Source organism: Pararge aegeria, chromosome 8 (genome assembly GCF_905163445.1).
Source record: "Pararge aegeria chromosome 8, ilParAegt1.1, whole genome shotgun sequence".
Taxonomy (NCBI): Eukaryota; Metazoa; Arthropoda; class Insecta; order Lepidoptera; family Nymphalidae; genus Pararge; species Pararge aegeria.
In genome coordinates this window covers 12,916,955-12,941,969 of record NC_053187.1, presented here as the reverse complement: position 1 = coordinate 12,941,969, position 25,015 = coordinate 12,916,955, and the positions used below count along the sequence as shown (strand labels likewise).

The window sequence follows — 25,015 nt, the reverse complement described above, 5'->3', positions numbered from 1 at the left end:
ACTAGATCGACAAGGGCACCTGATGAAAATGAAGATATAAAGCAATTATTTTTTGCGTATTGGAATATATCTATCAACAACTAAGTTAGCATGATAAAGAAATTAAAATGAACGGTAGGCATATGACATATATAAGATTTGCAGACGACATAGTCATTGTTAGTAACACTGAAAAAGTTAAATGAACTAAATACTCATTGTAATAAACCGTAAAAATAAACCGTAATAAAGCTTGTTTATTTATTTGTTCTTGAATGAATGAATACACTTTAATTGTACACCAAAGAAAAAAAAGTAGTTACAAAGATATAAATACATATAAAGAGAGTACAATTTGTTCTTTATATTCTTTGAGTCAAATATGCTTTCGTATTACATATACAAGTGTTTTCTCAAGCGGTCATTATAATTCGTAGTTACATAAAACGGTAGTGAAGTTGGTAATTTTTAATTGAAAGCTATTTCAGCAAAAGTAAGAAAGTGACAGCGCTTCTCAAGGAAAGTACAACCACAATGCTTATTTCTGCCGCAAAGCAGCATTGTCGCAAAGCTGTGGTTCACAGGGTGATTACGTATCTCGCGACAGGTTTGCGACAGGCGTAAATCTTGCAATCACTGCTATCAAACGTCACTTTTGTTTAATTTTTAAAACGGCGTACACTAGTTGTTTTAGAACGAAAGAGGCAAATTAGTTTTAAAATTACAACAGATTCGCCAACTGTTTCAACTGTTTTGCCAAAATTCGAGTGCTCCGGGCCTCATTCGCGGCAAAGATTTTTATGTGTATAGTATTTTAAAAAAAATTACGTAAAACATAGATACAGGTATTGCAAAAAGAGGGTATTGTCATTTGTAAGTATATAGAACTTAGGTGATTCCAATTTTGAGTTCATAAGAATCGATGGATTAAAATCCTTCGATTTACTGGCGTTTAATACGTTGGTCAAATTAATATTATAAATATTGATCCTAGGCCTGGTTATTGTGTTGGAAAGCTTTAATGATTATACCATAGAATACAAATAATATAATGAAATACGTAATGAAATAACTCTTTAATTTTTAGTCAGACAATAAAGCGAAACCATATTATAAATGCTAAACTGCGTTACAGCATTGAAAAGTTGGATGCTTGTACAAATAACTTTGGTAAGGTAAGCTTTAAGCTCCATAGCTTATTTTTTTAGCCTTGACAACGTTGACTGTTGTAGCCTTGAGTAATTAAGGCGTAAAAGCGTAACAAATAAACAAATTCACATTCGTATTTATATCATAAGTTAGGATACTGATAATTACGAGAGAGATATTTAGATCTAAGACTCTTTACGCAGTGGCCTGGCAGGCACTAAACTCTAAAATCATTTATTTTAAAAGGGGACTCTATGGAAAGCGCTTTGGGAACGTCAAGGTTTGGAAGGCAGACTCTAGAAGAAATCAGCAAGAAACTCAGCATTGTCTTGATTTCCACATCAACAATTTACAATTACACATTCATTGTTATATCTTGTGAGAGATTAAAGCGGACTCGGATATGTATGCATATTATATATCCCCCTTAGAAATATATTTAACATATTCAATGTTAAATATATTTTTAAATTATTCAAACTTTGTCCGTAAAACTCGCATCTGATAACGAATAAGACACCGGGAGGTATCTTTGCATCGTTCGAGTCCATGGAGGACTGCGGTGTATTGAAAAAGCAGTTGTATTAATATCAAAATACCCACCAACTTTATGTCACGAACATTGGTTTTTAATCAAAGTTTTAATAATCCTAATCAATTTAATAAAATATCTGGCAAACATGAATTTATAGTTATCTAAAGTTTAATTATTTACACACTTTACACATTTACTGTTAAACGTCTACAAACATAACCTACTAAAAAGTATATATTTCAGACAATGGTGACGATGAGCATAGTTTCCAATATTTAGCTCTAGATTACCAGTCTTATATGTTGGGCTAAGCAAAAGCTATTAATAAACGCGTATGTCTAAGTAACTTTTCGGAACTCGAACTTCTTAGAACAAATTTAATGATTTCGTTACTAAAATCTAGACTAAAATTGTGTGCATCAATGCTTGCTATTCATACAAAGCAAAGGACAAATGCGTCAGCAAGACGAAGATTATTCGGCGACTGAACACCGCACTGCGGGACACTCGTAATTTCCGTTTAAGTATCAAGCATAAATTTTTTATAATACCCCTAAATACGCTTTCGGAGGCTATTATTGCGATTTAGGATTTAAATTCCCCAATTATATAATATTTCAACCAATAAACACTCTCGAATTTTCCAGATTTGACTCGTATTTTTCTTGAATCTTTTCCGCAAACTCAGGTATGAATTTCCATTAAAGGCAAGTGCTTTATTTGGAAAGTTACGTAGTAATTATTTAATTTTTTTAAGCATGAATTATTTAATACTAATTAAATGTTTAATTTTAGGTATACCTCACAGTAATATACTTAAAGTAGTTTATAAAATTATCACTAAGGGGGAATTCAAATATCAGTGTGTGATTTAAGCCGAGCGCGATGTTTTTAATAGACTTTGCACGTGTGGTAACTTATCAGCAAGCAGATCAACGACCTAGTTTTACTAAATAAATGCAATGCAAAAATAATTTAGTCACATTTTGTCGAAGTCTTCAAAAAGTATTGTTGTTTTTTATAGATGCTTAAATGATAAATTTCCTTAAAACTGCTATTTAAATTTAGAGTGTAAAACTCTGACCAACAAATTGCTAATGTAAGGATGCTATTTTTGGAAAATATAAAAATGGCCGACCGCATAGAAGGACAGGGTCCTAAAATATTCAAACACCTTGATAGTTCCTTGTGCTGGCCCAAAGTGTAACAATTAAAGTTTTTTTGACGTGACAACGTCTTATAATTCGATGGAGCCGGCTGCACGCACGAAAAAACATGACGTATGCGGCGTTACCTCGCTCTGAGGCGTTCCATTCAAGGCTTGAAGTGCAAGCGAGAGCGCGGAACGAGCGACAAAGAGGCACAGTCGGCCTCCGCGTTCGACATCTGTCTCTCTCCTACTTGAGTGAGCGATGCGTCCGCGTGGACGGCTTCTATACAATAATACATTTACATTATTTCGGTAAGGATGAAGTGCAGTGAAAAGTGAATGTGGTGTCAATTGTTTATAGCAACGATAATATCTAATAAACAAATAAAATTGAAATTTTCATTTGAAAAATGCAACCATTCCATCAGTATTTTCTTACGACGTTGTCACGTTCAAATATCGTCAGTAAGCCGACTTTACAGACAGTCAATATTTTTTTTTATAGTAATACTCGACGGACCTAGGAGATGGTCCACCTAATGTTAACTGGATCGGCTATAAAGCCATCGGCTATAAACAAAGCAAAAATTCGCAAGACATGGAACATGCACTGCAACGTGCCGCCCTGTATCCATCAACCTAAGGCGTAGGTGTTAAGCTTTATGTGCCTGGAATTACACTGACAGCCACGCTCTTCAAACACAGACAGAACACAGCATTGCAACGATGCTGCTTAGCGACAGAGATAAACTTGGTGTTAGTGCTTCCCCGGGCGAGCTCTATCATAAAGGCTCTAATATGACTGCTTAGAAACAAACTAATTTAAAAGTATTTTCGTTTAAATTATCAGAATTTGTAGATACTAGTACGGATGCAATTAGCGATAATTTGGGATTGCAGTTTCAATTCAAGCAATTTAGTTATAAAAATGTGTGTTGAAAATAGTCTCGCGTTCCTTTTTTACAGTAAAATAATGTTATACTGATACAAATCTAAAAATATCCTGACATTATTGTCAATACATTTGGGAAGTCGCTTTGACAGTTAAGCAATTAACTTAATTGGATATCGGAGTAATATAACTAAATGTACACGTAGTTACAGATAATGCGGTGATGATAGTGTGGTTATCTACCAAATAATTAATTCCCGGAGATAAATAACAGGTACTTAAATATTCTATATTCGCTATAATCATTATACTGACCCTACCTAGAGTTAAACGCCACATGAAACGAAAAAAACAAAACATAGACACCTAACGAATATATACTGCAAATTAACTCTAGCTCTTCTTATAAATGCGCTTTTTATCTTACATTTATAATGTCACAATAAAGCTTATAACTAAACTAATTATTGTAAAGGTCAAGGCTGTAAATAATCGCATATATATTTTTTACAAAGAAGCATGTAATTACGACTTACGTTTCGTAATTTGTGTTCGGACGATTAACTGACGTCAAACGACGATCGCAGATTAGATCACGTATCGGAAGGGTAACAAAGTAAATTGAACCTTTTTTTTTGATTATTTTTTGTTTTACCCTCGAGCTACGAGGCTTCGGATTTGCAGCGTTATGTAACTTATTATTTATGTTTTTGTGTGACATCATCATTATAATTTTATTAACCGATTATCGTATGCGGGTTAACACGCATTTGCGAACATTATGAAGAACTCTTAGGTATACCAGCTTCCTCACGATGTTTTGTTTCAGCGTTAATGCAAATAATAAGACATGCACATCGACAAAAAGTTAGAGGTGAGTGCTAGGGAACTCGGTTTTCCCAAAAGAGGACGAAATCTCAATCGTTGCTTCGTTACTCGTTGGGTGTATATAACTAATGCTTATGCTTAACATGCTTTTAGCAATATTAAGGCCGACAATTATATATTATGGAGTACAATAAAGTAAAATTTAATTTGTTCCAAATTTTTTTTATGGTTTTTATATAAGTCTTTATGCGATGTATTGATTACCTATGATTTTGTATATCTGTAATATTTTTTGTAAAAATTGACAGTTTTAAATAAAATGCCTTAATATCAACAGGATATTCATCGAAGTAGTAGTGTCTGTTCGAATTCGAATTTTATAGTATTTTAAATCTGCTAACTCTCATTAGAGCAGCGTTGTCGTTTTATGTTCTGAAAATTTCTCCTATAAGAAAAAAGGGTGCCTGGTATGTGGAAAAAGATAGGCTAGGCTAGATATGATTAGTGTTAATACAACAGCTGTTAATTCGTTTGATTGCTTTGTAATTAAACGGAAACGCAATAACACTAAAAATAGTTTTTATTTTATAAGTTTCGAAGCTGAACAAAGCCAAAATAGAATATTTCATTTGATGAAGTTCCACGTGAACCTATAACATCCCGAGTGCTCCGATATTACATTAAGCGCATTTTTCGTCAGCGAGCTTTTGCTTTGATTAAAGCAATAAATCGAGCGAGGCGGTTATCCGGCAGCTCTGTGTGGAATTAATGCGACAATGGGTCGGGATTTGATCGTAAATTGTCCCTCAACCGGCTTTCTTCTCTTACCTTCTATGTACCAAATAGTTAGAACATTTTAAAAGCTTATAAAATTCCCAAATTGCACTTTGAATTTCTTATAAAACGTTTAGGGATTTTATTTGTAAATTGATTGATTAATTGATTGAGATTTTATTTGATTAATTTTGATTGTAAAGTCAACCTAATTAATGACCCAGTGTTGGTAATCTACCAGCATATGTTGTTGCATCCGGCATCGGAATACGAAGAGTTAGTAAACTATTATTAGACGAAACGATGACATCAAATCGCAGGGAGCCGCTGGAAACAGACGTTTGGAAATCCCTGCAGAAGATCATCAGATATTAATCTTATAAATGGAGGTCCCGGGTTCAATCCTCGGCGGAGGCAATTTTAGAATCTAGAATTTTAAATTTTCTGTTGGATGGCTCATGCCGTTCCTAGTTACCGTGCTACTGATATGAACCTGCTACCAGACGGTTAAGCATTTTCGTACCTCGTCGAAATGGGTTTATTATAACTGCCAAAGATTAGCCCGCTACCATTTTGCACTCCATCGTCCAATACCAGATAGGGTTAACGATCAAGAACGAACTTGTAGTAAAAAGGAATCATAAAATGGCTTTTACAATCCCACTCATAGAAAAAGGCCTCCCTTCTCATAAGAGAAAGAGTATTGGAGCATTGATTTTAGTAGTGGTAGGCATTTTTGTGACAGAGCTTGTTCGGGCAAACACTACCGTTATTTCTGTCGCTAAACAGCATTTTTACAATGGTGTGTTCCGTTCTGAAGGAAGTGATTTCCGGTTTAATTACAGGCCTGTCACCTAGGGCTTAGATTGCTGGATAACAGCGGCACTATAAAAGATGTATTCCTTGCCTGCCCTAAGAAGTGTTGCGGTTATAGGTGATCGTTTTCCAATTGCTAACAGGTGGGCCATCTGCTAGGTCAATTATATAAGTAAAAATAAATTACCCGCTACGCTGCTTAAATGCGGGTATGGCGGGTAACGATAATTCACTCAGTGGTAGTAACCAGGACCGGTTTTACGTTCCCTCCGACGCACGGGTTGGAGTTTGGATAACGCCAATTCCCGAACTCCGGGCTAGAAGCCAGTCTACTGAAGGAACGGTTTTACAGCGAAATCAAGTGATGCGGACTGTGGAAATAGGCTACACAACCCTCTACCACTTTAGTTGCTTAAAACAACATTTACTTAACCGCTTAAATAAGCTAGCAAGCTCGTTAAGCATTGAAATAATTCAATCTCCAAAACAATAAAGCGTTCTATATACCATTAATTTATACTATAATACTTACTTCGTATTCATTCTTCAAGATGAAGAAATTAGAATAGAATGTTCCATAAAGATTTTCTATCATTTTTAACACTAGGAAAAAAATTCATCATTTCGAGTACATAAGATGTCTTTGATGAAGATATTTCATACTAAAATTATTATAAATGTAAAAGTAGGTCTGTCTGTTTGTTTCCAATGGTCCGCTCAACTACTGCACCGATCTTGATAAAATTTTACGTATCAATATTCAATAGTCTGCATCCTGAAGATGGATTGGATACGTATATATACCAGAAAAGTATTCAATAACTGTTATCGAGGGATTGAAAATATAATGCTTTATTACAGTATTACCTGATAAAGATCTTAGCGAAAGGTTGTCAAAAATTAACTTTTGGTCCTCGAAACTTTATACCGGGAAAACAAACAGTTTCAGAAAGTTTTTTGACGTGACAACGTCTTATTGTTATTCAGTGTCTGGGTGTTTATCTGTATATTATAAGTACTTATGTGTATTATATTTATAAAAAAATATTCATCAGCTATCTCAGTACCCATAACACAAGCTACGCTTACTTTGGGGCTAGATGGCGATGTGTGTATTGTCGTAGTATATTTATTGTTATTATTTATTTATAATTCGATGGAGCCGGCTGCACGCACGAAAAACATGACGTTTGCGGCGTTACCTCGCTCTGAGGCGTTCCATTCAAGGCTTCAAGTGCAAGCGAGAGCGCGGAACGAGCGACAAAGAGGCACAGTCGGCCTCCGCGTTCGGCATCTGTCTCTCTCCTACTTGAGTGAGCGATGCGTCTGCGTGGACAGCTTCTATACAATAATACATTTATTTATTATTAAACTCTTTATTTGTATACCACAACATTAACATATTTAAAATATAACAAAAACAGAAACATCGAAAGAAGTAGTAATACAAAAGGCGGCCTTATCGCTTAGTAGCGATCTCTGCCAGGCAACCTTAGAATTAGGAAAAAAAAGAAGAGGAGAATAGACTGCTGGTGGTACAAATATTAAAATACATACATGCAAATAACTACATGCTAATACATAAACTAGTGTGCACAAATAGATAAAAAGTAAATAATATAATAAATAAATAAATAAATATAAAAATAAACTAATATATATAATAACAACACTTACATAATTAAATACTTTAACATACAATAAATGAGTAAGTATATACATAATATTAAAAGTCGTTAACAATATAATGGGCCTGCTCATAACTGCTAACTGCTCTTTTAAATATCGTCGTATCGTGATTTGGATCGTCGTATGCTCAATGGAAGCGCATTCCACAATTCCACAGCTCGTACTCTAAACGAACGCTTATAAAATTTTGTCCTATGATAAGGCATACACAGCGTCAGCGCACGGCACGATCTTAAACCAGATTGCTCACCAAGAAAAGTGAACTTCTCTTTTAAATACGAGGGAGTATTTAGATGAAATAACACACAGTACAGAAGAGAAAGTACATGCATATCCCGGCGACGACGAATAGGAAGCCACTTGAGTTTTTGTCGAAATTCGGAAACATGGTCATATTTGCGAAGGCCAAATATGAACCGAATAGCAAGATTTTGAAGACGCTCAAGTTTATTAAGCTGATCCTCGGTCAGATTAAGAAAGCTTGCATCCGCATAATCGAGAATAGATAGAAAGAGAGAATGTGCTAGCATAACTTTCGTCGGAATTGGAAGAAATGATTGCAGCCTTCGCAACGAGCTCATCGCCACAAACACTTTCTGACTCAGCTCTTTGACATGCACTGTCCATGACAATTCCCGGTCGAGGTATACACCAAGATCGTTAACAGAGTCACAAAAAGGAATAGCGATGCCATTATAAATAACAGAAGGAATGCTCAGCCAATCAACCCTCGCGATCATTCCTGAGCTACCAATATATTAGCTTATATTTTACATGTATATGATAGCTTTTGATTTTACATGTTTACATGTTTTCGGCAAGGATGAAGTGCAGTGAAAAGTTAATGTGGTGTCAATTGTTTATAGCAACGATAATATCTATCAAACAAATAAAATTAAAATTTTCTTTTGAAAAATGCAACCATTCCATCAGTATTTTCTTACGACGTTGTCACGTTCAACTATCGTCAGTAAGCCGACTTTACAGACAACCATTTTTTTTTTTTAAATAAATATACTACGATAATATACACACGGCCATCTAGCCTCAAAGTATGCGTAGCTTGTGTTATGGGTACTAAGGTGGCTGATGATTTATGAATAATATAGGTACATACATACTTATTATATAGAAATAAACACTCGGACACTAAATAACATTTATGTTTATCATAAAAGCATTTTCCAGCTGTGGAAATCGAACCCAAGTCCGAAATCGAATCGAGTCCGAAAGCAGGGACACTGCCAACTGCGCCAATCGGCCGTCATTTCAGTTTTAAAAGGAACCAGACGCGAACGAAGTCGCGGGCCGAAGATACTTAGTTGAGTAACTTTCTATTTATATTATTAGAAGATTTAATATATTGGACGCCGAAAAACGACCCTTCGTGATTAGTTCACTCAATTTAGAACTAAAGACAGGCTGTAATCGGCTTTTTGCGTGAACTAAAGCTTTAATTAATGAAGAATATTAATCTCTACTGCGAAAAGGCGACAAACTAATTTTTAAAAGCAATCTGAAATGTTTAAGCAACTATTCGTCCTCTATACAACAATACTTTTTTTTTAACAATTGATTTGTTTTTGTGTGAAATTCACTGAAAAGTTACGAGTATTATATTAATAGGAAACTAACTTGTATTTATTTAAATATCAACTCAATGTTCAAAACGACAAATCACATTGAATGATTCATACAAACGTTTCAAAATTATTTTGTTTGTTGAAAGAGGTAATTAAATTTTGTTAATTATTATAACAATGATTTTGTTAGTTGTCAAATATATAAAGATAGTAATAACACTATCTTTTGCTCTCGCTGTTTGTCCACGTTTATTCCAGGGTTTTTTTTACAAATTACGTGGGAACCCTTTGCTTTCAAAAAGCTGCTTATGCTACTCTCCGTATATTAAACTAACTGTAAAAGCAAGTTGATAAGTTTTTAGTTAGAGCGTGAAGGAAGGACAAACAAGCATAAGCAAGCAAGCAGTACACATTTGAAAATTTAATGTATGTTCATAAGAACATTTCTAAATTTAAGAAAATATGTGACTGCAATAATTTAAACATGAGAAGTAAGAATAAACTTACAGTGCAATTTACTAGATTACATAAAATTCATAATTCGTTTAAAGGAAATTGCATACAATTCTACAATAAACTACCCATTGACATCTTGGAGATGTCTCTTAAAAAGTTCAAAATTTGTATTAAATGTAAGCTTATGGAAAAATCCTATTATAAATGAATAATTATTAATTAATAATTATTGTCCTATTGAATAATTATAATGTGTGAATGATTGCTATAACCAGGTTGCTCTTCTAATAATTTTAAATGACAATGTGAGATGGTGATAACAAAAAAAAACACCCGGCTAAGTTTGTTGTGTTCTTCTTTTTAGACCAGGACGCATTTGGCTTTAGTTTTAAGTTTACGAATATGGTTATCGCCATCATCTCCTTCCGTGTAATTCCCATGTAATGTACGCATCAAAAGTGCTACCTATTGGCCTACTTGAATAAGGATATTTTTGACTTTGACTTTGACACACTTTCTCATTTTTAATGCTAGCTAAGATAGTAATAATTATTGGACTAAATAATTTACTATGAAACTTGGGTGCTAAGTAAACTCAGGAAATCCGAATTTTCTTCTATGCTGCCAAGAATAATTTGTGAGGGTACATTATCTGTAATTATTTTCTTGGATTATATTTTTTCCTCCTTCCTAATCATTATTTATTATACCCAGTAGAGTCATAAACGTCAGATGTAAAGGACTATTACGTAAGCGAAAGTGGCCACAGTTTGGTATGTATTCCAACAAAGAATGTTATGGTAAATAAATACAAATATTTGTGTAAGGTAACGCAAAGACACATCGTCAAATATCTACCTTAAAACCTACCTATTTCTGATACTCGTTCTAAGTTAGGCAAAAACTCTTTCAAAATCTTTATATACATGAGACAATGTTGCACGCCTCATAAGCAAAGCGTTGAGGTGGGTATTACTGTCAGTTTACGCACACCGAGTGATTCTCCAACTTAACATATCACTTTTTTTATTCTTTATTGCTTTTATAAGTGAATATAAATAGCCAAATGTTGAAAAAAAGCTATTTTTAAAACTTATGATATTTTTAAATCTCTTTTATTATTTAAAATAATCAAAAAATTGTTTAAAAAAGTTCTGTCTTAGACGTCCGTGTGTCTGTATGCGCGGATTCCGTATCTTGTGGTCTTCACTTATCGAGTTGGTTTTTTTTATAGGCTTCAGTATTTTGAGAAGCCTATCACTTTTCACGGTATAATTAGATGTAGTTTAATTATTATTAACAAATAATCTCAATTTTATTGTAATGAATGAGATTATGACGCCTGCACTTTTGGATTTTCCAACTATTTTCCAATGTTTTGTTTAGATACTTCGTCAGCGTAGAACTTCTGTCTGCACCTAAGTAGAGTCCCATAAAATCTTTTAATCTACGACCCACCGTGTTGCATTGGCCGCCTATTCCTTATCCCTAAGCTAAGGGCTAAGCGCTAAGGGTCACAGCGTGATGTTAAAAAGCCTAGTCTTCCTCAAGAATTGGGCTACCAGATCCGGCAAATATACTGCCATATTTGCATCATTCCCTGCATTAATTCTATCCCCTAGGTAGTATAATTATTATGAAATTTAAACCCTTAATTTAATGAAAAATTGTTGACGTTAATAATAATTTTAATCGATATAACTTTAAAAATGACGGACTGTCGGACAAAACTTCAAACTTTATTAAGCAGTAAAGTTTTTATAGTAACATAGTTTCCAGAGCTATGGAATACAATTTTGCAATTTCTATTAGTAGTTCCAGAGTTCACCGCGTCTTAAATAACTCAAAAGCTTTATTACTAGTAAAGGTGTACCTATATGTTTTAAAAGGCTGGAGAATAGGTTACAAAATCGAAACCCTACACTATATAGTGCCGAACATTAATTACGTTTTTAATTTACGTTTTAATTGAACTTGTTCAAAGTTAAATTTGCACATCAAGCACATTACATTAGTAAACAAAATAAATTAATAAGTTATAATAATCATTCTTATATTTTGCTTCAATTTATCTTCGCGCGAGATGCTTAAGTAACCTATTGTGAGTCTGTGCCATTGTTGATTCCATTAAAGGCTTGCCATTTCATACACAATACGCATTTTATGCACAAACTAGCATAAGATGTCTTTTTGACGGAAACGAATAGTATTCTCAACGGAGCTTCGTTAGATGGTTTTACGAGGCGACTACATTCTAGTGAAGGCAAGATTTCCCCGAGGTAACGCATATTTTATATGCTCAGTAATTTAAGTGACTGCTGCTTTTATTATGACATCTAGGGAGAGCGTTTTACTTCGCATTTTATACTAGTTGATGCAAATAGTGACGAACCTTCTTGGAAACTCACAACTGCGCTTTGCCACTTGCTATTTATCAAGTCCTTTTAATCAAGCAAATTGCAAAAAAAACGTTTAGTTTCATTGCAGAGCTACAGCTCAGTTCCTTTTTCTTTTAGAATAAAGGGTTAATATTATGAAAATCAGAGAATTAAATTTTAATTGACCGCTTATGAAATTTCCCAAATAAGCACAAATTGAGAAAACAAAAGGAATATTAGGTACGCTTACTTACCATCTCTGACTCTTGTTTAATTGGTTGTATATCTTTAAATCATTGTAGTAGTCGTTGCAGTGTGTCGCTAAAGTGAGTTTGAAGTCTTTATTGCTTCTTTTTACGAGTTTGGTGCAATACAACAGGCAGGCTTAGGAACATTTTTTGTCAATACAAGGTACATAGAGAAATATCGTTACACTGACAGGTTGCGATACATGCTACTTTAGATTGCGTTAAAACATTAACGCAGGCAAGGTCTCGACCGAAAGCTACTACGCTATAAACTCCTTAAAAATATAATACGAGTTTGATGACCGTTATTATATTATAATGATTAAAATAATAACGGTCTATATTATTATTATAATGATTAAAAATACACATACAGTGAGTACACATATAGTGGGTAGGTATACTGAACCGAAAGGTATATGAAAATCGTTTACCTACCTAAATATGACACACAACATGCAGCAGATATTTATGGGAGGTAGACAATTTTCTTCACTTTTATAACACGTGCGCAGCTTGTTTTCTAAAAATAGTTAAAAATCCCAACTAGGTAGAACGTTACCTTTCCACCTTTTTGTTACATTTCTAGCGGTGCAAAAAATCTGAGCTTTTTATTGTGTTGATTTTCATTTCAATACAATCTTAGATAGGTGGACATAGGGACAGATCAGGCGATGGACAGATAGACGAATAGTAAGGGTAAACTGCAATCACCTAAGTAAACTCATAGCACCTCGTTTTATATGGATTTAATTAATATTCGGCGACCACAGGGTTAAGTAACTTAATCTACTTTACAAATTACATCAGTAAGCTGATAAATATGAAAACATAGTATAACTATAAGTATAAGTCATTTATATGTTAGGTATATTTTATTTCAAAGTGATCAATATAATTATTGCGTGGCGTGTTTGTGTCCTATCTTTGCTAATATAAAGTACAGGAACTAATAAAAACAAATGTCTCAGGGAGGTGTTAGATTTTATATTTCGTTAACATGCAATCTTCAATTTACTTACTGTTCGTTGAATGTGGTGATGGAAGTGACCGTAAACAAATTATAAAGAACTATTTGTAACAAATAAAATTCAAATATTTTATGTTTGGTAGGTATGGAGAAGAATGTTTACTCTTTATTAAGTAGATATCGTTTGATACGAGTCAGTTTGCTGTTGCGGTGAAATACTCCTCAGTCTCTGGCAATTTGCCTATAGCCTGCTTCTTTGGGTTACAGGCACAATATTGTCTAAATATATTATATCCATAAACTTATTTGTGTTGTATTATTTTCATTATTAGGTTATGTAAAATCACCCATAAAAAGGTTAACAACATATTAGCTGCATCGTCCAATTAAAGACGTGATACCTAGTGGATTGGGTGTTCAAGATCAATTTACTTACTTTTCACAGTTATGTGTTGTTTTAAGTATTTAAGCATCACTTGCAACGGTGAAGGAAAACTTCGTGAGGAAACCTGCGTTCCTGAGAGTCCCTCATACTGTGCTCAAAGGCGTGTGAAGTCTACCAATCTGCCGTAGCCGTCGTCCACCACGCTGGTCATTACTTGACCGGCGTGGTTGACTACGGCCCAACCCGTTCTTATTCTGGAGTCCGTGGCCTGTACTAATATTTGACTGATAATGATGTTATTGATCCGATTTTAAATTGGGTGAATATTAATAGGAATGGATTGATAGGAATTATGTTTTGGTTAATGACTCTATATCTCCATATAGGTGTTTACTCTGATTTCAACAATTGCTTTTTAGATGGAAGCCGATTAGGAGTGTGGATTTAATATAACTGCTATTCTCCCTTACAAGTTTGCCCGCTATCATTTTAGACTGCATCATCACTTACCATCAGGTGAGATTGCAGTAAAGGGCTAACTTGTATTGAAATAATGAATGAATTTGAAAAAGGTGAAGATTAAGTTGAAGACAACCATAAGAAAGGACGGAAATTCACACTTTCAATCTCTACTGTATGCCTTTCTAATGTAAACCGATTTTTCATTTTAACGTGTGTCATTACATCGCATTTATTTCAATTCAATTAGCCTTATTTGATTATATCAAGACGAGTTGGAGATTAATATTTAATTAATGCTAAAATATTTTATTTCAGCTTAGTAGAAATACTTCCATAGAAACCTGTGATCCCTAAGCGAGATGAGCGCTCTTACAATTCGGAAAATAATCCATTAGTGTAATAGGTTTATCGTGATAAGATTAGGATTTTAATTGATATCTGGTTTCAGCAATTTGCACAGAATAAACAATTTCATGATCATAATGGTAGTAGCTTAGATAGGTAAGGTAATCCAAAACAAGTTCGTTATGGCATCTTAAATGGATAAATTAAACAATAACAATACCTCTACACAATAAATTTTATTAAAAAATCATTTATTATCAGCAATAATTAAATGACAAGTTTTCGAAAAGGTGTTAAATCATATAGAAAGTGGACTAAAAAAACATATAGCGAGAATGGTTTAGGACAAAGGGTATAAGGGCATTGCGAATAGAAATGGAAAATCTAGTAAATATCAATAGTATTGTACCTATCGCTTAACACCTGCTTTCTCCGACTAGGTATCACAGCCGTATGTCATCACTAGAAAAGTGCAGATAAATTGGAAGAAAGGTCATTAAGTTACTTTGAGAAAGTATCAAATAAATACGTTCTAGGCGTGCCTTAGACCTCATCATTGCTTTCCATCGGCCATGATTGAAGAATAGGTACATAAAAAAATCTTTTACAGAGTAGATTTTTTTTTCTCTATAGAGATTCCTGAGTGCGACGCGTGAATGTTAATGAGGTAGGTCAGACGTTTTGTCTACAGCTCTTCAGGCTCGACAGACTTTTCAAGGCAAGTAAACGCGCTCAGCTACCGTGAAGGTGTGAACTCTCATCATAAGAGGGTCAAAGTCCTGCGGAAATGAGTTCCTTTGAATATTTTCATCTTTTTTTTATTAAGGTGTAGGTATAATATGGGTGACTAGTGCTCGACCGAACTACGTTTGGTTATAATAGTTTATTTGGTAAACATAATGTCTTAAAATGAAGAATTATAATTGGGAAACATTGGGATTATAATTGGGAAATTTATGTATTATTCCTTTACGCGATTGTTGTATCCCCTGAAGGCAACAGCCATCTAATCAAATAGAGTTTAAACTGTCCAGGCAACTCTCGTGCGGTTTTGAGGACTAAAACGATTATTATTACATGTAAGTGCTAACCTACTGAGATCAGCGACTTAACGTTCTCTCCGGGGAACGATGCAATGATGGACAAAGTTTATTTCCTAATTTATAGCTGATACTGAAAACTTCGTATTCTTCTACTTGCGTGGAATAGCGTGGACACGGGCTATTTACTGGTATATATAGAATCGTAGTAGTTAGTTACGAGTAGTGTTATGAAGTGAAAATAGTGGCAAAAAGTACAAAGGTTTAGATAATCTTATATACTAACAATATTGGGATTGTGTATAATTCCATCACGAATGTATGATACAAAATCACGTAAATATAATCTTTATATATATAATTCTACTGTACGTGTGTAATTGAACTCCTCCTTAACGGCTGGACCGATTTGAATGATTACTTTTGTGTGCGTGTGCGTAGCAGCCTGGATGGTTTAGATTCACAAATAAACGTTTAAAGTTTCAATAAAATCAAGATTAAAAAATATAAAAGTTCTAAGAAAAGCCAGCGTATGTCTATCTTTAAAAGTTGACTTTTATGCGAACGAAGTCGCGAGGGACCTCTAGTAATTATATGAATTTGCAATACTTGCTAAGCACTATTAACATACATACTTAGGGTTGTATCCCAAAGTACACTCCTCTAAAAAAAAAAGTACTATAGTGTATAATATAGTGTACAGATCCAATTTTCAAAAACCAACCTGTCTATGGTTTCAGCAATGAAGTCAGAAACTGGAAACGCTTCAGGCCATGAAATACATCGGTCAATCATTGTCACTATATAACTTTTATTTTTTGAGGCAGGCAATGGTCAAACAATGTCTATGGGGACAAGTGAAAAACGCTCGGCTGGCATAAATTTGCCGAGCGGCGAAACTGTATGTCTATACACCTTTACTCGCTGACATTGTAAACCAGTTTCACACCATTCATTGATCTGAGTAAAATAAAATAAAAAGCAAGCACGGCCAAATAAAATTTCTTTCGATGAGTTTCCGTGAGGTATTTTTCTCTGGATGGCTCAAGTCATGAAAGCTGTCAAAAATGGTTCTTCTTAATTGTTACGGCATACATGGTCTAATTGCTCCCGTAGAAATGTCACAATAAATCTTGCTGTTCGAGTTAGGGACTTGAATACGTTATTTTTGTAATGATTTATTTTTCTCGAACTGTTGTAGTTCCGCATCGTCTTTCTGAACTGCCTCTAACTCGTGGTCGACGTGGGTAAGGAGATAGTTTTCACCACCCTTGAGAGTGAGTCTGCGACAGGATTTTTAATTCCACTAACGTGCTGAATATCTGTTCTGAATTGGGAAATATAATCAAGGTATCATATTCTTCGCGCGGTCTCATCGATTGATGGTTTCTTGTCAAAAGTGCATATTAACGGGTTGTGGTCGGTGTAAATTGTGAAATTACGACCTTCAATTACCCGGCGAAAATGTTTAACGGCCATATAAATCTCCAAAATTTCATAAAGCAGTGTACTATTTTGGCCTGTGATAAGGCCTTATAGAAGAAAGCAATAGGTCTCCATACGTTTTTTGTTTGATCCTGACACATCACTAATATAGGTAATAAATATAAAAACAGACACACTTTCGCATTTTTAATATTAGGTAAGGCTTAAAATAATCTGCAAATTTATTTTAGAAGGTGAATATTAAATGTTAAATAAAGTTCAAGAACCTAATATTATATTTATTGCACCAGATTTATACGTACTTGGTACAAAAGACATGTTGTAAAATATATTTTTATTTACGATAGTGAACAGAGTATACTTAAATAAATTAGTGAATAGTCGTCCAATAACTCTACTTAACCCAAAAACATAGTTGGAACTAGCGAACGAAAACACTGGTTGAAACTATTTATTTAAGACAGCTCGCCTCCCCTTCAATTGTTATCTCATAATCTGACAATTCCAGTGGCTCACCCTTGTTGCGCGCGTCAGTTTGATAGGCAGGCTTAGCTATCGCATTTCGGATAAGTCCACTTAATGTCCCGATTAGCAGGAATAAACCTTTTGTACCCCTAGGAGACACAATAACACTGTTATAATGTGTTGAATGTTACTAGTTTCTGTTATCTTCTTTACACACAATAATGTTTGTTAAGATCATTGATTTTCTAGACCCAAAGGCGTTTTCCAGTCATTGAACAGCTTGTAGTCTAAAGGATTATTCATGGGGAGGGTTAATAAAATTTATGTATTCAATAAAAGCAGCACGACATGAACGATCGTTAAGACTGGAGTCACTTAAAAGAAAAACGTATTCGTAATTCGTAAGTGAAATCTTAGAACACTGACGATAGACGGATCTCAATTCAGACCATATTCTATATCATGAACCCAGTCCTAAGTACGATTTTTGACGTAACTTTACAGTATTGTTACGTAAGCTTTACGTAAAGAAAATTCTAAAAAAGTAAAGGTGCCGTTTGGTGAGTAAGAAATATGGATGTGAGAAGAGATAAAACATCAATGCAAGACCCCAATAAAGAATGCGTCAATCTTTTCGAGCACTTGTAAAATATTTAAATTTTATAGTAAAATATTTTGTTCCAAATTTAAATATATATTTACATATTAAACAAAATATTTAGACAATTTTATTCAGGACGATTCAACGTCACTTCGGCTATAAATTATACTGAAAGTTTAATTCCGAAACTGAATGAATAAAAGTAAAAGTCGTAAAAAAAATAAGCAGTGTCCGTAGAAAGTAGTGAAATTGTACCTACGTATCACGAATATAATTTATTTAAAAGGTAAAAAAAGATGTAAAATGAAAAAAAGTTTTATTGTCATAAAGAAAAACAAAACAGAATCAAAAGTACTTAAACATAACACATACAATGTATACAAATTTTGTTTTATTTTGCACGGATAAAAAGTGTACCTGTTCTCCGAACTAGTTGAGACTGTAGTTGTGACTGAGTAGTGGAAAACAGGGCTAACCCGCACGATGACATAGCTTAATAATAAGTAGTTAAGATCAGATTGAAAGATAAGATTGTATGCCCAAGTACTCGCGGTTGTGTACGTGTCATAAGTGTCCATGTTGTCTGTGCGTGTGTGTGCGTGTGTATGCGTGTGCGTGTGTATGCGTGTGCATGTGTGTGCGCGTGTGCGTGTTTGTGCTTGCAAGTGTATTTGTGTGTATGTGTGTGTGTGTGTGTGCGTAAATGTAACTATGATAAATTAGTAAACAGGATTTTCAATTCACCCAATAAGTTATACTAAAATCTCCCATAAATCTTCGGTTACTGCGTAATTTTGTTTTAGAAGCCATTTTTTTAAGATTGCTTTTATAATTATAAGTATTAAGAGTGTGCAGAGAAAGGGCACGATGTAACTAGTTATAAAGGTAGGGTCCAAGAAATACAAAAAATGGTGCTTTAATGAAGTTCACAAAACACATTCTCAGAGTCAAGGCTAGTTTTTCTACTTCTAGTGTGTAGAGTTACTTTAATATAATGAATACTGATCGGTTATTTTACATAGAGAAACAAAGTGAAGACCTTACACAGAAAAAAATCATAAAAAATCTTATTTAGTTTAACTTATAGCATCAATATTGTATTAAGTAAATACCAATGTTGACTATCCGAAGTAAATCATAGATATTTAATTTGCCATTATTTGCCCGGTCAATTTACTCAGTAGTCCTGAAACAATAGATACGGCACATTCGGTTTCATTTACAATACGAAATAATCGGAGTGAAATAAGATGAAATCTATTATTTATGACAGTTTTGATATTCTTTCAGTTTTACAGAAAAATATATATTGTTTACTTTACCATGTGAAAGAAATGAGACTTGATGAAGTAATTCTTCAAACGAATTGTCTTCGTTTTCAAATAAAACATTGCTCGGTCCGGCCAACCGTTTCTACATTATCATGCATGAAGTAAGTTGTAATGGTATTTAAAACTAATCATAAATATATAGATTTTTTTACTATTAGTGTACCTTGATCACTACTGAAATTATTGCCGGCTCTTCTAAGTAGAATCTGCCTTGCGAACCAGTGGTAGACTCACTACAAACAGACATACTTGACGTTGCGAAAGTACTTATAAAGTAGGCCTCCTTAATTTTTTTTTATATAATTTAGTGATCAAACGAACTTACCTTAAGTGAAGTTCGATCTTAATTATCTTGACTTCGTCGAAGAGATTTATATTAACCATGTAGTAGCCCGGCTACGCTTTAACCTATCGCACAAGCATTCAGAGTGTAGGAAAAAGAGAAGCAATATATACCCGTCTCTTTCCTACACTATCGAGTTGTTGCCGCTCGCGGTTGCACCTCATTATTTTAGAGCAAGAAAGAGCAGCATTGAAATCAGGGGTGACTAAGAAGAGAAGGGATGGGAGGGAACCTAAATCTCTTCGACGAAGTCAAGATAATTAAGATCGAACTTCACTTAAGGTAAGTTCGTTTGATCACTAAATTATCTTGACTTCGTCTCCGAGATTTATATTAACCATGTAGATGTTTAGAGATACAGATCAATTTCAATGTTGCAGGATTAATAACCAACAACGAATTTAGTTAAATGTTTATTTTTAATACAGAACATAAGAAAAAATAACAAACTTAAATGAACTAACTGAACTTTACTAAGTTTGATTCTATAATCTAAGGTTTCCAAATCATCTAAAGTAAAATAGGTAATAAAAAAAAACCTATAAACTTAACAGATTAGGAGTGGTATCAATAATCGGCCTATTGTAAAAGTTGGCAAATACCGCGGATTGGTCAGACCAAGCGGTTGTTTTTCGAATGACATCGACGCTTATACCAGCACGAAATGCAGCGGAAGTCGAGGCGTGTCTAGTGCTATGAGCACTAAATAAAGAAGTGTCGATGCCACTCTCCTGCAGAGTTTGCTTGATCCAGCGTCCTAAGGTCTGAGATGAAGCAGCTCTATAAGGTTTTTTAGTGGTCAATATTAAACGATCTTCGTTGCTAGGTCTTATAGTAGTAGTTGAAGACAAGTATGATTCTAGGGCGGCAGCTGGGCAAATAATTGGCCTTTGATGAAAATATGGAAGATTTAAAATAGGTTGGGCTCGACCAATAGCAGAATTCTTAATCACATCTGTTATAGAAATAACTATCCGATCATGAAACTTTTTCATATTTGAAATTTTTATAAAAGATAAAGTTTGTGTTCTTTGCCCAGTAGCCAGCGCTAACAACATTACTAATTTTTTGACTAACAATTCTAGGCTAATAGTATCATTTGAAAGGTTCGCCAAATAATCTAACACAATACTGGGGTTCCACGTTACATTATATTTGGGAAACACAGGATCCAGTTTAAAAATTCCTTTAAAAAAACGTTTGATTATTTCATTGTGTCCAAAATTAACAGATGAAATCAAACAAATAGCTGATCTATGATTGTTAAGGGTTCCGTAGGATGAGCCTGATTTATAACATTTAGTAAGAAAATCCAATAATGAACCGACGCTGACTCTATAAAAATCACAATTGTTTTGATTGCAGTAGGTCCACCATTTTTTCAGACTAGAAGAGTACTGACAGATGGTATTTTGAGATAAGGAAGAAATCGTTATATCTACTGCTGATACTGGCACCCCTTTTTTAATAAAGCCTTCCCGGATAACACACTCACTGCCAGGGAAAGCCTTCGATGTAGCGGGTGTGTTGACCTGAAAGGAGATGTAAGGAGAAATTTATTAGGGGGAAAAACCAAAATTTTTGATACAGTTAATGACTTAAAGAGGGGATACCATGGTTGGGACGGCCATTGCGGCACAATCATTATTCCCGTAGCACCGTCAACGATAATTTTATTTAGTATTTTCAGTATTAACGCAAATGGAGGAAACGCGTAGAAAAAAAATGGCGACCAATCAATAGTAAAAGCGTCAATATTATAGGCATCGGGATCTCTCTTCCATGAAATGTATTTGTTACATTTTGCATTAACCCTAGACGCGAATAGGTCAATATCTGGCTGCCCAAAAGTATTAATGATTTTTGAAAACGCATATGCCGCTAACTCCCATTCCGTATCGATATTAAGATTTCTCGATTCACCATCAGCTTCGGTATTTAGAGAAGACTTAATATACGAAGCAAAAATGAATATGTTCCTTGCTTCACACCATTTCCAGATCATATTCGAAATATTATTCAGGTGGGGGTACCGAACCCCGCCCATTCTGTTGACGTAAGAAATTGCTGTTGTGTTATCGACCCTTAAGAGGATATCACAATTTGTCCTTCTATTGGCGAATGATTGAAGTCCAAAGTAAACCGCTAACAGTTCTAGATAATTTATGTGATGATTAGACTCAAACTCGGACCAAAATCCTCCCGTTTTTTCACCATTACAGGCAGCGCCCCACCCTGTAGTGGAAGCATCAGTAAAGATCTCCATTGTGTAATTAGATTGCGAGATTTGTTTTACAGTTGTCAAGATATGTTTTTTCCACCACAGTAGGTCATCACGTAAATTATCTGGAATAGACATGAACTTATCATAATTTTCATTATTATTAATAAGCGCCAAGTATCGAGCCCTTTCGAGTGACTTAGTGTATAACCACCCGTAGGCCACCGCAGGACATGCAGCGGTAACAGACCCAAGCACACGAGCAAAGTCACGAATACGTATAGACTTTGTTATCAATAACTTATCAACAGCAAGCAAAATGCTACTCCTTTTCCGTTCCGGTAATTCTAACGTCATTGATTTGGAATTTATCACGAAGCCTAAGAAAGTACATGAGGTTTTGGGCTGAAAGCAACTCTTTTTGTAATTTATTATGAAACCCAAGTTGTTTAAGCATTCTAATGTATTTTTTACGTTATCTAAACATTGCTCTTCGAAATCACCGAGTAAACAAATGTCATCTAAATATCGAACAGATTTAAAACCACGTGAGCGTAAATGGGTTATAGCTGGTTGTAAAATTTTTGTAAAAATATAGGGTGCCGAACATAGTCCAAATGGTAGGGCATTAAATTCATAAAAACATTTGAAATAAAATCGAAGGTACTTTCTATGATTTCTATGTATAGGGACTAAAAAATAGGCTTCGTGCAAGTCTATATTAGCCATAAAACAACCTTCCGTTACTAATTTAATGGCAGTTCGAATATCTTCCATCTTAAAATGTTCGACAAAGACATGTGTATTCATTTTTTTAAGATTTAAGATAAATCTCATGGTACCATCTTTCTTAGGAACTAAAAAAATATCAGATACATATTGTCCATTAACTGGGTTACATTTTCTTATGGCTTGTATATCTAGCAAATGTTGTATTTCTTTTTCTAACGATAACGATTCCTGTGTAGAAAAAACACGTTGAGGATATTCTTCTGAACATTGTTTTGGTACAGAAGTAAACGGAATAGAATAACCAGATACAGCATTTAAAATAAAATTGTCGTTTGTTATAGAACGCCATGCGTTTAAATAATATTTAAGACGTCCAGCATGTACCTGAGGCTGCGTAGCTACTTCTGCCGACGATTGCCGGCCACGTGTTCCCGGCGCTGTGGCTGGCGCCGCACAGGCGGCGGCGGCGGCGGCTGCCGGCGAGCAGGCTGCGGCGGCGGGTTCGTGGCGGCTGTGCGCCGGCCACGACTCGAGAACGTTGCCCGCTGCCCACCGACTCGTTGCTGCGTGTAGGCCTGTCCTACCCACTGCCGCCTCGGACGAGTCGATGGGCCTTTGTAGTTTAAATTCGTGTTAGAAACAGGTGCAGCAGCTTGAATAAGTTGACTCGTCTTTTTAATTCCTCTAGAGTTCTTAACCACCTCGCCTAAGCTCTCTCCGAACAAAAGACTGTCTCTCTTCCGATTTTTAAAAGAGTCAGTCAGAGATTTGTCGACTAACGGAATGATGACCGTCCGACGAGTGTCTGTTTCTGCGAAGTGGCAATCGGCAACGAGATTTCCTGCATCGTTCAAAGTGCGCACGATTTCAGGAATGTCGGGATTGTTTTTGAGAAGGCCCGTCATAGCTTTTCCTAAGGCTGACAGTGCCCTGCCGATCTGATTCTGTTTATTTTGCAGACGTTTGTCGCGGAGTCGGCAGGTCTCCACTAACATAGCCTCAATTTCCGGGTTTAGAGTTGGTGCCTTCAAGTAGGGAACGTTTCTTGGAAAGGCATATTTTTTTGTAAGGTCATCTTTAACAGTGGTAGGTAGACCCTGAATTAAAATTTTTTGGAGTCTTGTTGCAACCTCAGAATGCAAGTCATCACCGTATTCATCCACCTCCGATTCAACGCTCCCCAGCACTTGCAGCAGCTCTGCGTTGTAAACATCGGAAGGAGGGTCTTCAGTGGGTGCTTCACTATTGTTGGGCAGCTCGCACGGCTCTTCGTCGTTAACAGGCACGGAATCCGTAGGACTTTCAAATATAATATCACTGACGACGTTTGTAACACCCACATCTCCAGATTCGAAAGGTTCTGGAAACAAATTGTAACGTTACACGAACGGACATGTTACGGTTTTTCTTTATTTGTTTTTCTTTTTTTTTTTTTTTTTTCAAATACCCAGCTTGAAGCAACTAGTGGATTCGTTTGGTGTTGGTGTATATAAATAAGGTGTAGGTAATTAAATGTATACCCACAAATAAGTAATATGATCATGTCAAATATTATAACTTCAAAGCGATCAAAGACATCAATATGTCAAATAACAAGTGGAGATCGAGCTAATTAGCAAACGATCACAATAGATCCCGAAGAATACAACGGGCTTAAAAAAATAAAGAATTGAAATATTTTATTCGCTCGAAGAATTCAACGAGCAAATATAAAAAAAACCGCGCTTGTTGCCTTGGTAATATATATAAGTATAGCTGCATAGAGTATTAATAATTTTCTCAAAGAATACATCGAGAAAATACAAAGCGGCATTAATCACCTTCGGGTTGCACATCTTCTTCATCGCTGGAGTAATTTATGCGGCGAAAATGACGTCGACGTGTCTCATGAAGTTTTGATTCATATTTCTTCATCTTCCTTGCCCACCTTTCTTCCTTAGTTTCTTCACGCTTGCGTTTTGGCATGGTAACCAACAGCTATAAACACTTGTGCAGTCGGCGCGAGCGCACGGACAAGAATGAGGTGCAACCGCGAGCGGCAACAACTCGATAGTGGGTATATATTGCTTCTCTTTTTCCTACACTCTGAATGCTTGTGCGATAGGTTAAAGCGTAGCCGGGCTACTACATGGTTAATATAAATCTCGGAGACGAAGTCAAGATAATTGTATTAAAGCCATACAGGATTTGATTTAAA

At 35.1% G+C, this 25,015-nt stretch overlaps 1 protein-coding gene across 1 annotated transcript; it reads right to left on the bottom strand.

Moving 5' to 3' along the window:
• Positions 1-21,319: 21,319 nt before the first annotated feature.
• On the bottom strand, positions 21,320-23,726 carry LOC120626109. The gene is made up of 2 exons (XM_039893401.1): positions 23,203-23,726; positions 21,320-21,397 (listed from the first exon to the last, which is right to left on the bottom strand). Exon 1 carries the CDS (start codon positions 23,721-23,723, stop codon positions 23,217-23,219), a length of 507 nt encoding a protein of 168 aa, XP_039749335.1. The 5' UTR covers positions 23,724-23,726; the 3' UTR covers positions 21,320-21,397; positions 23,203-23,216.
• Positions 23,727-25,015: the final 1,289 nt, after the last annotated feature.

What these genes read in the sequence shown, in the direction of transcription:
- LOC120626109 (XM_039893401.1), bottom strand. Translation starts at nt 23,723, where the DNA reads ATGACGGGCCTTCTCAAAAACAATCCCGACATTCCTGAAATCGTGCGC.